Below are 17,008 nucleotides of genomic sequence, written 5' to 3'. Positions count from 1 at the left end.
TTGCAAGGTACTGCTTAGTTGCACATTTCTTTTATATCGCCCAACACTTGGTAGTGATCAGTACAACTAGAGCAATTCCCTCCACCAATGAAAGAAGAGGCAGAAAAAGGTTTGAATACTAGCAAATGCAGGGACTTTTAGGCATAATCCTTGACATAAGGATCATTCATATGCATGCAAGGAACCATATGGCTTTAAGGGGAGGAGAGAAAGGCACCGATGCAGTCAATGGTAAGTGAAATGAAGCAATGTAGGCAGCCTTACTCTTTCCTTACCATGAGAAGAAATGACCCTTTTATGAAGGATTCAGTAAGGATTTTTTAAATTGGATTTGTTATTATAACCTTCGTTAAGTAACAGGCAACATTGATGGACAGCTAGAACATGTACTCCTCAAAGATATAAATTTTAAAAACACATGTTAGGTTGTGACATGTTATGTAATTTATGAAAAGCAAAGTTTACTGATGTTTTTAACGAAAATAAATATTCTGAAATATATGAAAAATGTTTCCACTTTAACTGCCCTGCAGCCCACTTCAATTTTCAATGTTTCATTGTTCTAGATCATAAGTGACATCAGTAGAGACCAGAAGTTTAGGCACTAAAGCTGTCATTTCAGGCATACATAGGCACCAAATACTGTATTTTGGGCCTGTACCAGCTCAATTAATAGGAACTTCCACTATGCATTTGAGGACAAATTACAATTTTAATTTATTGAAATGATAATTAGAAACTAGTACTTAATGCCACTGAATGGAAATAACTTACATTCGGAATTTTTATAAATTTTTTGAAGGCATTCGACCACATGAACCACAGTACATTACTTCCTAAACTTGACTCTTGAGGATTCCGTGGCATTTCTTTCTCAATAATTAGGTCATAGCTTCTTTCTCGCTAGCAACAAATGGTAATGAATAATTATTTATCTGACCTAAAACACACTGCTGCTGGTGTCCTCCAAGGAAGTATTTTGGAACCATTGCTGTTTCTTCGATACATTATCAACGCTTTCATTATTTATTGCTCTCCAACTTTCCTAATTTATGCTGATGACACTAACTTGATTTTTTAGTGCACCTGACATGCTCTAACTAATAAAAAGTGCTATGAATGCTCTAAAGCTACTGCAAAAATGGTCCTAATCTAATTCATTACTAATAAACTTTGAGAAAAGCAAGTCCGACCTCTTTAGACCACATAAGAAGCTAATGTCTGGTACAAATATGACATAAAAAAAGACTCCTTTGCTGTAAAAGTTGTTCCTGCCGCAAAAAATCTTGGCATGTTTTTATTTTGAAGAACATTTAGCTAGGAATAACCATCTTCAAGTGGCCACTGACAAGGTGTCAAAAGTATGGGTATATTTATCAAGCTTGCAATACATCCTGCCTCAACACATTAAAAAGACTACATAATGTTATGTTTTACTCGATTATTAGTTACTGCACCTTAGTTTGGGGCACTACCACTTTTATTAACATGAGACAATTACACGTAATTCCGAAGCATGCTTATTCACCATATTCTCTGTATTCCTTACGATGCTCATATTGCAAAAAGCTTTTCTAATACTTGGCTCAATCCCAATCACACAACTATATAATCACATACTAGCAAGAAAATACAAATGAGGGGTCAGGGAAGGCAACTTATTTATTACAATGTTGGCAAATTTGAGACACTAACACGTACCATTAACACAACACTTGCACCGGCAGCCAATGGTTCCCATAAAAAACCCCATACTAAGTATTGTAGGCAGACATTGTCATATAATTTGCCTCTTGTGCTTAACACTGTACATTATCTTTAGAAAAACACAACGATGACAGTGCATATTTCTCCTGTTTTGCAATGCAATTGTTTTCTGTGTACAGAGTATGTGTGTATATTTGTATAGATGCTGCTCGTTTTTATATACGGTGAGTAAATGGTACGGCAGCTGTTGTATATAAATTATTATGGAACTTTGTGCTATTGCTTTACTGTCTGCACCACTTGACGTTCCGGTGGTGTATAATGTGTTTGATCACAGCCCACTAAACCTGTATTAAATTTATTTCCTCGATAAAACGGAATGACGCAAGTTGTGTAGGTTACAAGATTTATCTGAAATTTAGTATGACTAAAGACCACGAGAAAAATTGTGAAAGCAGCGACAAACGAGCGCCATCTCAAGACTTCTAGGTTTAATGTTGTGGCTTTTATCACCGAGTATTATAGTTTGTATGAAAAAAAAAGAATACAAAGAAATGCTCAACATCCACTGAAGCTTGCGGCGCATAATTGTACTTCAGAATATTTTTGGTTCTTCTAATACTGAAAATCCCAGATTTTTGTCAGAGACAGATAAAATTTTCAAACTCTATTAGCAAGAGGTCCATTAGGGATGGTCGCGAACTTTTCCCGAACGTCCAAATTTACCATATTTACACGATTGTAGGTCGGCCCATTTTTTCAAATTTGGCAATCCAATGTTGGGGGGTCGACTTAGAATCGAAACCGAACCGTGTACCGCTAGTAACGGCAAGAGAAACGAGAAATCAGGGGTGCTACGGCGTGGTTACAACTTTGCACCTACGTTTTTATGGTTACGGTAGAAGCGTAGCGTAATAATTTACTGTATTGCATACATTTTGATTGCGCGCACCACGAGCGCACGGCTCCTGTGGGAGCATCGATCATGGAAGAGCCGCCGTTTAGGGGGTATTGGTAGATGGCTGAAGAGCCGCCGTTTGGGGGGTATTGGTAGCTGGCGGAAGACCCGCCGTAAGGGGGGTATTGGTAGTTGGCGGAAGAGCTTTTCTTTGAGATACAATTGTTTTCGACGGCCGCGCGCATCTGTCACTTCTGCTGTTGTGCTGAATCGTCGCGCCTGTCATGAGTGCCAAGAACTTTCGGCGCTCGTTCTCAGCAGCGTTCAAACGGGCTGCTATCCTCCATGTTGAGGAAACTAACAACTAACTGCGCAGCGGGACGCAAGTCTGGAGTCAGTGAACGTGTGGTGCGGCAGTGGCGGCTTCAGCGCAAGAAAATTTGGTCTCTCTGGCTACTGTGTGTGGGTGGGTCCTCTCTGCGTGGGGGGCTGTACCGCGCGATGTCGTGGTGCGGTCGTTCGCGAAGTGTGGACTCACTTTTGATGACGACGTGCTGTGGGACTAGCTATGACGCTATGACGGCAGCAGTACCAGTGAGGTCAACTCTAGTGACGATGAGTGGTATTAGCAACCCCATCAATAAATTCCCCTTGTGTGAAATGCACTCGCGTGGTTTTTCTCCCCCCCCCCCATTTTTTTTTTTTGAGACATGCAATTTTGGAGGGGTCGACCTACATTCGAGTCGACTTACAGTCGTGTAAATACGGTATTTCGGGTCAGCGCTGCGTTCCATCGAAAAACGTGAAGTGGGCACAAAGCACGCCAGGTCACCTTCAAGTGTATCATTTCACAGCTCATCTTGAGCCCATCTCACAGTGCTGCTACTTAATTATTAAGGTGGCACTACGGTGGCAGGCGCTCCGCATTGTAGACATTGTTCACGGACGCACTGTGCTTTCTGCGTGCAATGCACAGATGTGAATCGTATTGCACTAGAAAGCTTACTTTTTGTGCTTTCCAATGACACCTAGCAGCATCGCCTAGCATGAAGCGTTACCAAATGGTAATGAAAACAGCAGGAGCAAAAAAACTGCGTTTCTGCTGTACTAGCCTCCGTCGTACTGCATTTCCGGCAAAACTGTTCAACGTAACAAAATGAAGTATGCTGAGCCTTTAAAGGAAACATTATACAAGGTTTCTATGAATAGATATTGCGTGTAAACCAATTAGAAATTTATATAGGCTGCAATGAAATTTGGCAAAACAATAGATGCTTATGAATCAATATATATATATTTTTCATTTCCAACGCAGAACAACAATATTTAGTGGTCTTCTAGGCTACAGTGTACTCTATGCGACGCGTTTTTGTGTTCTTATGAATAGTTCATGAGTTACTATTTTACTTCAAATTGGCAATTTATGACTATACTTGGTCACGCATTACCGAAGAACGGACAAAACTATTCAAGCTGCAACTCTGAAATTCTATGAAGAGAAAATTGTCTAATGTTTATTGGGGAATCTACAGGGGAGCAGTGAATTTAGCAAATTTTTCTGCTGGCCAGGTCAGTGCAAATTGACATTCTTTTTCATGTACCTGCTAATTCGCAACGAGTGTTGCACATTAGTAGTAGAGCCATACAGTGTCTCGGAATTTAGTAGCACTCCCGAGTTTTTACTAAGCAGTGCTTGAAACAAAACATTCCCAATAAATAATAAATCTCACAGGCGATTTTTGTTGGTGGCGCCATCTGTGCAAAAAGCTATCAAGCTATTTCATGTCAGTTCCAACATTTGTTAAATGCGGCGCCACTAAACATTACAAAGCGAGCAACACTTAGATGGATTCTTTCTCCAGATTTCAGTGTTTAGCTCAGTCTAGTCGCCGCACCTACCCCACATTCCTTCAAGCACATGTGTCTGCAACCATGCCTTCAACCCTGTCCTACGATAGCTCAGGAAAAAAAAAAGAAGAAAAAATGAAAGAAAGAAAGCGCCATGCATGGTACATCATGAGTGCATGCCAGCTAGCCAGCAGGCTAGGCTATAGTGCCATTGTGCCCAGAAGAATTGCTGATAAAGTAAGATGCCAAAAATTTCATAGGTGCTCATTTTTGTTCACAGGTGACTGTGAATGCGTTTTTGAAGTGCACACAGAACTTGCCCTCGCTTCCTCTTAGTTACACTTCTAGTTCACTGCATCTGAGTTCAATATACTGACGATACCTGGAAACTTGCTTTCCCACGCGGTGAGGTGCCATTGTTTGACAGACTACTGTGTTTGCCCTATTCTATGCGACGCCCGTTGAATGATAGGATTAGCAGCGAACAATGCGTGAGCCTTTATTTTCCCGACTCTGCCGTTGGGGAAATAAAAGCTCGAAAAGTGCGGATGGCTGCGTGATCTGTAGCATCCGAAGCCGCACAAAACAAATGGAATGTCACGTGTTTCGACGACCAGTGAAGTTTTTAAACACATAATTTCCAGTAGGTGGTCGTCTCGTACACAGCTATATCGTGTTTACCCGTGAAATTATGGCACTCACATAATGCTCGCTCCCCCACATTGCCCACTTTCTTTTTCGAGTAACCATCGTACGCTCGAAAATTACTGCAGTGATGGCAGTCTGCCTGTTGCGATGCCTTAATTCTAGCTGATAGAGCAGAGCTTTCCACCATTTCTTTTTGCGAAACTTTTCTGTCATAGCATTTGCAATGGCGGAAAAACAGCACACATGCGCTTGAACGTCTCCAAATTCAGCAGGGGAAAAAAAAAGTAAAGAAAGAGCATGGACAGCGCAAAAAAGGCAGACAACACGTGCACAACTTATGCTATGTAGACTGATGACTTTTAGAAAAAGTACTTTCAGCAAATAATCTGTTTATGCAGTTCCTGCTTGTGTAGAGCCTGTGACCTTATTCTAAAGGCCACTGTGAGGACTTGGCATTGGACGCTTCTGTCACGGAGAGGTAGAGAAACTGTCCTTCGCGAAAGCAACGAAAACGCCTGCTGGCGAAACTTGGAAAACATCTGAGGGCTGTGCGCAAGGCTATGCACGAGTGCTTGCGATGGCCATCGAGATCATTACGCTTGCGCGATGAGTGCTAGCAGTGCTGCTGTCTGCGCCTCGTCCGTGGGCCGTACAGACCGAAAAATCTCAGCTAGTAATCACATCTGTGTTCTGGTGCCCGAGCACTGCAAATACTGATCACAAGCATTGCACGGGCTTTGTCTGCATGCTTCGACCAATGACGAGTGCCAAAAACCATTCGGCCGGGTCGTGGGACAATAAGAAACACAACGTCTTTCAAAAGAGGGAGAAGGCAACATCCTGCGTAAGCGACAAGGAAAGCAGGCCATTGACAGAAAGTAGGGGTGCTTCCCGGCTGCGTCGTCCGCTTACCTCGCCTCGACCTTTGTGTGGATAGCGTCTGCTCATCTTCCTTTAGCTACTGATGTATTCTTGATGATCGAGGAATTGATAGGGCAGTGTGGGGGAAGGGGACATCCCTCGCCGCCATTGCCGTAACTGTATCGCACAAGGTGAACATTTGAACTATTTCGCGGCAGGCAGAGCTATCATCAATCGGCGTTCCTAGAAATGGTCTCCCTCTCATGCACTCGCTCAGATCAATGCTGCTTAGCTTCGGCGATTGCAGGAGCCGGCACTCTCCCAGCGAAACATGGCCGATGACCAAGGAACATTTGTTCGCCACCGTAATCCCCATACATGTTCATGCAGTTTGCCTAACAGCACGGAAATTTTTTTTTAAACACAGCGTCCTTTACATAAAACGACGTCTGTTTTGAGAAGCATGAGGCTAGTGCTTCAGCTGGCTACATGCAAAGCCTTTCTGTCGCGCATGTATATAAAAAGCTACCCTGTTTGACAGCACTGCAAAGTGCACAGAAGGGTTTCTGCATATTGTTAGCAACTTAGCACAGAAGTAATAGAAACGAGCTTCATGAGGGGCTTCTGAACGTAGGGAAATAGGCATCAGGTCGCGCAGTCGAAACAAAACAGGTTTCAGCGGTGCACACAACTCTTATTTCTATACACTGTGCACATGGTCTGGGATAGCTTTGCAAAAGCACTGCGACTTCTGCGAGCAGTCGGGCCTCGCCACCCAGCTGCTCCATGCGACCTAACAGTGCCAGTGTGTGGAGACGGTGACAAACTTTCTCGAGGAAGTCACTCCACAAACTGTCTTTTTTTCTTTTTGCTTTGTCGCTCTGTTGTCAATATTTAGGTTTTACCGTATGCTCTGAACTAACCTTTACCCCTACTCTTTTACCACCATTCCTCCTCTACTGCTGACCGCTGTTCAGGTGTCAGGCCACTGCGCTGGACAGTTAATGCAGTCCGTAGCAATTTCCTTCCCCTTTATTTATCTATCTATCTGTTTATAGGCACCAAGCTATATTTGCCATTTCAAGCCTAGAACCTTCGTTTAGTGGGCCCATACTTTGCAGAATGCCAAAAAAGAAAGAAAAAGAAAAGTAGACACTAGGAAGAAAGAAGAAAACTAGTCACTCAAGCTTCTGCACTGAGCACTGCAGTCTGCAGGCGATCTACCGAGACGGTTTTCAAAGCAGCAGCACGCACTCACATGACAGCCACGTCAAAAGCGGCAGTGACGAACCCCTTGCCACACCAATAACCACTATCAGCAGCACTGGCCATTTTAGATAGAGAAAGGTTCGACTGTGCCATTGTTGAAAGTATCAACGGGGGAAGGCCACTACGTACAGCAAGAAAACACCAATGGTGCCAGGCACAAGTCCTGAACAGAAGGGGGAGGGGGCACTTCCCTCAACTACTGCAGATCACATGTCGCAGCGTCGCAACAGGGACAGATCGGAGCATGCTGCGGCAGCGAAGAGCACATTTTCCCCTCTTTTTCAAACATGACCGAGTGGTGTCGTCTGGTCAGTACTTAGTACCGAGTGGCGTCATTGTCATAATGTCGATGCATAGTTGAACACACTGCACAATTTTCCTTGCCCATAAGTCTTGGATGATTTTAAAGTTATATAATTAATGTCTGGGAATTCACATGCCTAAATTGCAACCTGATTATGAAGCATGTCTTAGTGTGGGAATCCGAATCAATTTTTACCACCTGGGGTTCGTTAATGTGCACCCAAATCTACGCACACGAGTGTTTGTGCGTTTCGGCTTCATTGAAATGTGGCCGCCACGGCCATTGAGCTTAGCAGCTCAACACCATAGCCAGTTGAGCTACAACGGCGGGGATGGACGGCGCTTTGACAAGCGGCATTATTCATTGTCTCACCATTCCCCCTTTTCACCTGTGCAAAACAGTGGAATGAATACCGATTGACTGATTGAGTGCTTCCCCTCACCAGGCATTAGTTGTGCAGTGGGGAAGAGCTCTGCATGCATCTGGTGCAGCTCGGCCTCGAGTTGCTCCACGGTGAGCGGCAGCTGCAGCTTGTCGATGATGATGCGCGTTGACTCGGACCCAGCAGTGCCCATCACGGCTGCCTTGATTTCCCAAGTGTAGTCCTTGCCGTAACGCTGCGTCACCCGTTGCGTGGCCTCCGTGTACAACGACTCTGTGTCTGAAAAAAAGAGGAACAACAGGAAATCAATCCAACTGCAAGAGTACTAATATAAAATTTCAGCCCACAGAAATCCCGCTAAACAAACAAGAGGGAATCGCAAAGGTATAGGTCATTAGAACATCCTGGCCACGTCAGGAAATCCAGAACAGCCTGGCAGGCTGTACGCGAATGTCCTAGTGACATTTAAAGGGGGCTAAAGAGAAGCACTAAACCAGTTTAGTGATGAAGTATTCTTCCAAAACATCGTTTTCATTAATTTCACAGTAATACGTCCACTATTAAGACAACTGAATGAAGGTCAAAGTTCTGTCTTTTGAAATTTGCATGGAAATCTCAGCATCAGCACGTCAGTGTGACAACACAGATTTCAAGGGATTTTTTTTTTGTACACTTGGGCCCTTGCGGCTCAGTAAACGTTCTTGAAACTCGTTCGAGTTCAGTTCTTGGTTCTTGAAAAACATAGCGTAGCTCATTTCTGCTGCTAAATATTGAACTAGTCCATAGCAAGAACCCTCAAAGTGCATGACGTCAGAGTGAGCTCATGGGAACTTCGGTATTTCGTTTTCATGCCTTCTATGCCTTATCTAAGCCTTTTCTCACGAAACAAGCGACTTTTTTTGGCATTGCAGAAGGGAAATTTACAAATGCAGCTCAAATTAATTTTTGCTTTAGCATCCCTTTACGGTCATTTGCTAGATCAACCTGTTTTTACTGGTCTCTTTTGCAATAAATAGTGTTATGCGTGTGCTGCTTATTTTTCCTGCGGAGAGCCCTTAGAGATGTCCAGTGCTCCTTTTGTTCACTTCTTCCCTTATCTTCACGTCTTTTAGCTAGTTTTGTGTATGCAAGTGACAGCAAGTTTCTGATAAGATGGCGACGCCTGCCGTCATTTCTGAGGGCCTGGAATGAGGTGGGCGAGTAGGCTGGTAGAATGGTTCATGCAGGTTTTCATAGCACGGTCTGCTCTGTTCTCTTATGCAGTGACACGCAGTCATAAGTTGATCTACCAATTATATCCAAAAGGTGGCGTAGTGGAGCTGTAGCTTAATATTCATTCATGGGCTAGGTCTGCCCACAGATGGTAACAACCTTAAAGATTGACCTTACAGGAGAAAAAAAAAAAAAACGATGTGTGCTGTGTTCGTAAATTGCCCATCCTTAAGAGGAAGCTTGGGCCCAACTCTGATGCAGCGTATTCAATTACACGTAAAATGCAGAAATGCTTTTTAGAGATAACCACTGGGCCGATTTTTAATGAAATTTGTTGCACTTGCGGGAGAAAGCTAAATTCTAGTGACTGTAGGAAGGAAAATTTTTATTAGGGCCAGAACTTTTTACGGAATTTTCAAAAATTGGTAGGTTAGAAAAAAATAGAACGAACTTTACAAATTCGTAGCTCGACAGCAAGAACAGTTATCGCAGTTCTGTGAGCTATCCAAAGCAGACAAATCTGACATATCAATTTATATATTACGTGAATGTGTTACAGTTTACAAGGGTTTTGCAAAAGTTCTACTGCCATTTTAGTGGTATATTTCAGAGCCATGTATAATACATTAATTTTGTCCACTTTAGATGTACCATTAGATGGAATTGACAGAATTGTGATGTTGCTAGTCATTGCTGAGCGAGAGTTGTAAACCTGATGGTTTCTTTTCCTGAAAATTTGCGATAGTCAACAAACTTTAATTAAAAATTTATGGCCTAAATGAAGAAATCACTACCAGCGGTCACTTTAACGTTTTCCTTTAGATGCAACAAACCTCTTCAAATTGGGTGCAAGGGTTGCCGAGAAAAATTATTTATCTTTTCCCATGTATTGTTATAGGAGCCCCCGAGCTAAAGCTTCCTCTTGGTACCAAAACAGCCAATATTACCTTCAGAAGACACTTGGTAAGCCAGGAAAGGCACAAAAACGAAGAATGAGTGAACACCGCCTCGAAGTTCCTGTACTAGCTTGCCGTGGTGTCATAGATTTTGGGCCTGGTTAAATCTTTATTGATAAAAATGGACTACATTGTATTCTAAAATATCCGAAGAGTGAACTTGGGGGTTGCAAGAACTGCTATTGCACTACAACGGCTGAAATGTGAAAAAATACCTCGTCATTCATGACGCCACAGTGACAAACCACTCTAGGTCCTCTGAGCTCTTCGGGTGCTTCCATAATTCACACAGGCATAGTGCGCACAACGGCCTGCTTTTAACTTCGCTCAAAAGCACATACTTGCAACAGTTGAAAAAGCACAAGTTATGATGCCTGAATGTAACTTGTGAAAAGGAGTCCACCTGTCGTGCCTTTCCCACCCAATCAATCCACAGAGCTAAAGCAGCTAACAAGAATATATTCTACATAATAGAAGTACACCACCAAACAGCATGTGTTAAATGTTAATGCCCCGAAAAGTGTGTTGCAAACTATAAGAAAACAACAGCATCGCTCTGCATATCATCGGACTATTTGGTTCGAGTAGACCTGTGCTGGCCTATATGGTCTTCCTTGACCGTCTTTCTCGGCAGCTGTAGTCCCATCCGCTACATCTGGTACCATGATACCCCGGAGATCTGCTTGCTGTGCGCAGACAGCTGACGATGCCGAACACGGCACCCTTAAAAAAATTGGCACCTGACATGGAGCAACCAGTGGTGAGCCAGATGGAGAGACGCAAGCTCACCTGCCTCAAAGCCATTTGGATCATTGTGGAGGTGATGGAGCTACTGTGGCCCTTGCGGCAACGATAGACTCAGTACCAGCCCCAGAGTGCTTTAAGACTTTTTTTTTCTGGCCACAAGTCTTGTAGGAAAAAGCTTCATATGTCACCCAATGTAGCTGCAATGTGGTGCAGCGTCATTTGAAGTTTGAATTTTATTCTGGTAAGGCACTCAGCCATCGGCCAGGGGAGGCTGACTTCCACATGAATTCCAGCGAGTTGCGCAACGTTTCCTGCTGCAGTGTTGCAAGAAAATGCAAAAGTGGTGCATACATGTGAATACGACTAACAGCACAATTATTTTGCATTGCTAACGGCACCGAACAGAGTTCCTAAAAGCAAGGCAGCAAACATGCGAGCAGCACTTGACCCAACCAGCCGGATTCACGTTGCCCACTCTCTGACACACAAATATTTTCTAGCACTTGAAGACAATACAACTCAGTCAGCGAAATGTGTCAGATGCAAGAAGCGGAATCAGATGAAGACATCTGCTGTCAAAAGACTCATTTCCGTATGGTCTGAGTAGAAAACCTACAATGAGAAAATAAAGTGACGCCTCTTTGTAAATACCAACACAGACAGTGGGAATTGAAGAATGCATCGCAGTCACCACCTGGAAAGCATGGCTTTCAGGATTCCAGGAAGAATTAAGACAAAGTGACTAACCTATATGAAAACAGGTGAGGGCTTTAACAACAGAATAACACAAAACGCAAAAGCACCCCTTAATAAGAGAGCACAGCAACTCAAAGCTAGTTCATTATTTGACTGGGTTCACAGTTCTACCCCAGTGTAGACAGCGAAACAATGCTTTATTTTAACACCGCCATTGAGAAAGACTTTTTACAAAGAATCTGCCCAGATGCTCGAAGTACCGTTGGGGAACGAAATCTTAATCTACATCAAGAGCTCACCTTGAGCATTGACAGATGAGGTACGATCTATGACCTTCATTGAAGGAAATTAGATGTAGAAAATTTTGCCTTTATAGATGCTGATGTGCGGTTGGACGTGATGTGACTGGAAACTTGAGTGCGAGGCATTAGACGCAGTAGACCTCAAATGCTGCGGGAGATGGGCAAGCCTCGAAGGGCACTGGCTTCGTCAGAATGGCGAGAGGTAGCTCTAAATTCCTGCCATCAAACAGATGGAACAGAAAGTGGGACGCCACAAGTAGTCCATGACACTGAACCTGGACAACGTGATAAGGCATGCATGCGAGTACTGCAGCGAGTGATACTGTGAACCATCTTGCCATTTGCGTTAGGGGTGGGAATATGTTGCGAATTAGAAGAGGATGGTGGTATCGCTCTCCTAATCATTATAATATTTGGTTACATTAAACCTGTAATGGACGCAATTGTCTTCCTTCAGCGGCTTTCTCAGCTGACATGGTCCCATCCACTACAGAAAGCGTGTAACAACATATATAGCACTGTGTTAATCGTGAGTAAAAGCGCTACAAATTCTAATGCATGTCTTTTGCAGCTAAGGCTTCACCAGCACTCTTTTATCTTGGTAGATCTGCTGCACCCCAGAATGACAGCATTACAGTAACAGCACTTGCAACTGTTTGTCAGGATTACGCAAAATACATAGTTGGAAACTCAACTGCTACAATGATACAGCGGCTGCGCGCCCATCTGCTGTACTCTATAATTCCTCCGAGTCTGCCGAATTTAATCACTATTTAGAGCCTTATTTCACTTCTTTCCCGTCCTCCAACGCACCGGAGCGAAATCCTTAGTGCGGATATCTGCGCGAACTGCTCGCTGTGATAAATCCACAAGTGACAAAAATCTGTAGCCACGCGATACCTACGATGAGCAGAGACCGACAGCCATCAACGCTGATTGATCGCTGGCGACGGTTGCGCGTATGCAACCTGTTGTAATAGTTAAGGAGCGTGAAATAACAAACAGAGCGCTGTCAGGGCTCGCAAATGCAAAACATCGTTTGACCAGTCGAGTACGACGGCGACTCGACGGCGCACAAGTGACAAGGCTGTGTGAACTACAAGCGTTCACACCCGGTGCATTTCGGCGCAGCCGTTCCTGGAGTCACCTTGTAACGTTTCATATGTTTTGCAACGAAGCAAGCAAGATATGCCACGAAAGCTTACCCAGAAGCAGACCATCTATGTCAAAAAGCACGTGTGTAACCGGCTTGAACGCGGCCTTTGAATCGGTTGCCATATCTTCAGTATTTCTCTGACTACTTGGCGCTAAGCTCAACGCTACCCAAATAAGAATGTTTTGTCAAGTTGACCCTATCGAATACCAGGGCGAAAGGCGCGAGGTCGCATATGTTCGCCAAGGGACCCTTCTCACCCTGTGGTACAGGTTATCGAACTCAAAAACTACACTATCCACTGTATCAAAAACACCGGCATCCGGCTTTGTCTACGTCTCGGTATGACTTGAGCTGGTTTCGGAATAAATTAGCTCCTATGATCGCGGGCAGTTATCTCAACCCACGGTGGTTATTTTACAGCGAAGATGTTAATGCTACTAAATCGGCTCAAAAACATGCTATGCGTGTTTTACAAGCGAAGCTTGTCTATGTCTAGCCTGAACGTACGACCTACGTGTCTGTTCACCGTTACTTTGGTGTCTGCAAACAGATTACTTTGGTGTCTGTTTGCAGAAAATACCATCCTCAGCAATGGCTCGAGAGGCGTTGTCGTCATTTCTTCTTCCACGGCTGACACGTTGGCGCCCGCTCGAGCGCGCTCGTGCTATTGCTCCCGCGGACGTCGACTTCTTCCACAGCTGGCTCCGTTTTCGCTCATGTAGATGTAGTTGAGGATGGTGGTATCGTGTTAGGTGGTAGCTAAGAACACCTATTATGCGAAAATGTTTGCTGAAATTGCAGTCAGTCGCCTGACGTGGTATGGCGGTTAATGCTGTTCTTGGTCGTAGAAAGCGGAACCTCACAGCGGTAAAAATTTCCGTTGATAATCTTGAACTTTCTGGTAACGAGCTTGCCGATCACCTAGTAATCATTTTATTAATGTTGGCATATTAGGCAGCACATCTTCATTAGCGGTCTCAGTCATAAATAACTACCACAGGAAATAAATAGCCTGATAGAATTTTTCTTACACCAACAGATGATAAAGAAATCTACATGGCATTTATGAACCTAAAGAACAGTAAGGCACTAGACATTGACAACATTCAAATAAAACCAATAAAATGTCTTAGAATTTATCACTCCAGCGCTTAGTCACCTATTTAACTTGATACTTGAGTCGGGAGTTTTTTGAGAAGATATGAAAAAAAATAAGGTCACCGTGTTGTTCAAGAGTGGAGACAGTAACCAGGTGTCAAATTATAGACCTATATCTATTATTCCTGTGTTTTCAAAAGGATTAGAAAAATAATTTATTCCCGCGTATCTATTTTTTTTTCTTTACTCCAGAAGTATAATAACAGACTGTCAATTTGGTTTTAGAAAAGGAAGGTCTACGGAGACAGCCTTAAAGAAATTATTCTGCAAAATATTGAACAAAACTTTTTCACGTTAGGTGTTTATCTTGATTTCAGCAAAGCCTTCAATTGCATTAATCACAAAATTTTCTACTTAAATTCCATTTGTACGGGATTCGCGGTACGGCACTTGCCTTGATAAGATCATATTTACAGAAGAGACAGCAATGTGTTCAATCAGGTAATCAAAAGTCATCGTACTTACCAGTGCTGAGTGGTGTTCCCCAGGGAAGTGTACTGGGTCCACTGTTATTTAATACCTATATCAATGACATCGTCAATATTGACCCAAGTGTGGTGGTGGTGGTGGTGGTGGTGGTGGTGAAACTTTATTTCCGAAAAGGGTCCTGAAGGACACCCGACGGACTGTTCGTCAAGGTGTAGAGGGCACCTCCCACGTCCAGAAGGCCCGCGAAGCGGCGGAGGGCTTAGGGCTCCCCGACCCCAGTGTGAGCTTTGTTATATATGCAGATGATACAAGCGTGCTTTTCTCAGGCCCTGACGTAGACGAATTAATTATTCGGTGTAATAAATTATTACATAAACTCTTCCTGTGGTCTACCGAAAATTTAATAAGGACTAAACCATTGAAGGCACAAGCGATCGTATTCCGGGCAGACAGACACACAGACAAAGAACTTTATTAACTAGGTCCTGAGAAGCCCAAAAAATAAAAAAATTCCAATCAACACAATCTTTAGTCTATGCCGGTGAAGATATTCTTCTCCTCGATAGGCATAAAATTCTAGGTGTTACATTTTCTTCAAATCTCAGCTGGAACCAACACACTGTTAATAATTGTAAAAAAAAAAGCCTCTAGTATAGCTGGTGTATTAGCTCGTTGTCGATATGTCTTACCCACGAAGGTGAAACTACAAATGTATCACGCCCTCTTGTCTCGCGTAAATTATTGCAGTTTGGTGTGGGCTACCACGTCAAGGGCTAACATATTGAAAATTCAGACATTACAAAAGAAAGTCATAAGGTATGTAGCTAATTTAGACTACTTCTCATCAACGCAACTTGCGTGTCGGGATTTTAATATTATTAAAGTTGAAGACATGTACGTTTTTCGCATTCTGCATGCGATCCTTTTACTTCTGTTCTGATTCGTTTAAACAATTTATTAAAGATACTGCACGTCTAACTATCAGAGATATTACCTCACGCACAAGCAGCACTGATATCTGGCTTGTTCAATGATTTCGCAATAATTATAAATTTCCAACGCTCCAATACTATTTGCCAATGATTCTCAATAAATACAGCCATGTAAGAAACTCCTCGTTAAAAGAACTGCGACTCCTTTTTGTAAATATGAATTGATTTCGATGCCATGATGCATTAAAAAATGCACTTACTGTGAAACCTCCCCCTATTAATTCTGTTTTGTTCGTACCTTTGCGACTTCATTGCACTTTTGTATAGTACAAAACACATATAAAGAAAATTGACATTGTAGAGATATATTACTTCTGTGATGTTTCTGTGTTTTCAATCCTGGTTCTTTTCATGGTTGTACCTCACCTTTGTACTGTGTATTTTTTTCTGGTGTCTATGTGTTTTTTTAGGGGCGAAGCTCCTTAGGGTGTGGGTCTGTCCCTCCTCTGTAGTATGTAGTAGTAGTAGTAGTCGTCGTCGTCGTAGTAGGTAGCCACGTCTACTTTTATGAAAAAAAAAATTCCGAAAGTTGCGTCCGTAGCGCGGAAGCGAACCAGGGACCCCTCACTTCCGAACGCGCGGCGCTAACCACTACGCCACGAAGCGCACATGGACACACGCACCACGATGACAATAAATAACCAACATTAACGAAAGACTGCGCGTTTCTAACGCGTTTGTGCTAGCGCGTTACGGCCCGTGTAAGAAGCTGGTGTAAGACGCTGTGGCCTCTCCGCCTTACCCCCGTATTCATAAACGCCCCTCGACTTGAACTTGACTTGCCACCGCCTTGGGCAGCGCGTTCGAAACGCGTTGAAGGCGGTGGCAAGTCAAGTTCAAGTCCAGGAGCGTTTATGAATACGGGGGTTATACTCTTTCAGCAGTCATGTGATGGCGTCGGCAAACGCGGTGCACGTTCCGGCATGTGTAAACGGCTGCGTAAGACACTGTGGCCTCTCCCCCTTACTAGAGAGTACTGCACGTTTCTAACGCGTTTGTGCTAGCGTCCCCTTAAGCGGGAGGTGGTGCAATTATAATGAAGGGCGCTGTTATAAAATAGGAATGACGTCACATATGGCGCGTGTCATTGGTGGAAATCAATCGTTCGATTTAGTGTGGCGAGTCTGGGCGAATTACACGGAAGAGTCACGGTTTACCGATGATTCCCTCCGGAGCTTCGCCCACTCATCATCATTCACCCCGTGGATATGCGGTGTTTTTTTTTTTTTTTCTTAAGAATTCATACGATGTTCTGACACATGTATTTTATTGTTTCCTTAGTTTAGTGTACTGGTATTATGAAATGGTGAACAGCATTTCATTACTTCATATTTACGACATCATGTACTATACATGGCAATTTTTTTTCTAGTCCCAACTGCCTAGTAAAGGGTCCATTAGCCCAGTCAAGCTGTCCATAACAGCTTTTAGCCAATGAACCTC

General features: G+C 43.4%; 1 protein-coding gene across 1 annotated transcript; it reads right to left on the bottom strand.

Annotated features, from left to right (window-relative positions):
- Nucleotides 1–7,903: 7,903 nt before the first annotated feature.
- Nucleotides 7,904–13,292, bottom strand: LOC119454329 (pseudouridine-5'-phosphatase). The gene is made up of 2 exons (XM_037716288.2): nucleotides 13,036–13,292; nucleotides 7,904–8,196 (listed from the first exon to the last, which is right to left on the bottom strand). Exons 1-2 carry the CDS (start codon nucleotides 13,106–13,108, stop codon nucleotides 7,904–7,906), a joined length of 366 nt encoding a protein of 121 aa, XP_037572216.2. The 5' UTR covers nucleotides 13,109–13,292.
- Between the last annotated feature and the right edge of the window lie 3,716 nt (nucleotides 13,293–17,008).

The sequence above is a fragment of the Dermacentor silvarum genome, chromosome 5 (genome assembly GCF_013339745.2).
Source record: "Dermacentor silvarum isolate Dsil-2018 chromosome 5, BIME_Dsil_1.4, whole genome shotgun sequence".
NCBI lineage: Eukaryota > Metazoa > Arthropoda > Arachnida > Ixodida > Ixodidae > Dermacentor > Dermacentor silvarum.
The sequence above is the reverse complement of the archived record's forward strand: the minus strand, read 5'-3'. Positions and strand labels throughout refer to the sequence as shown.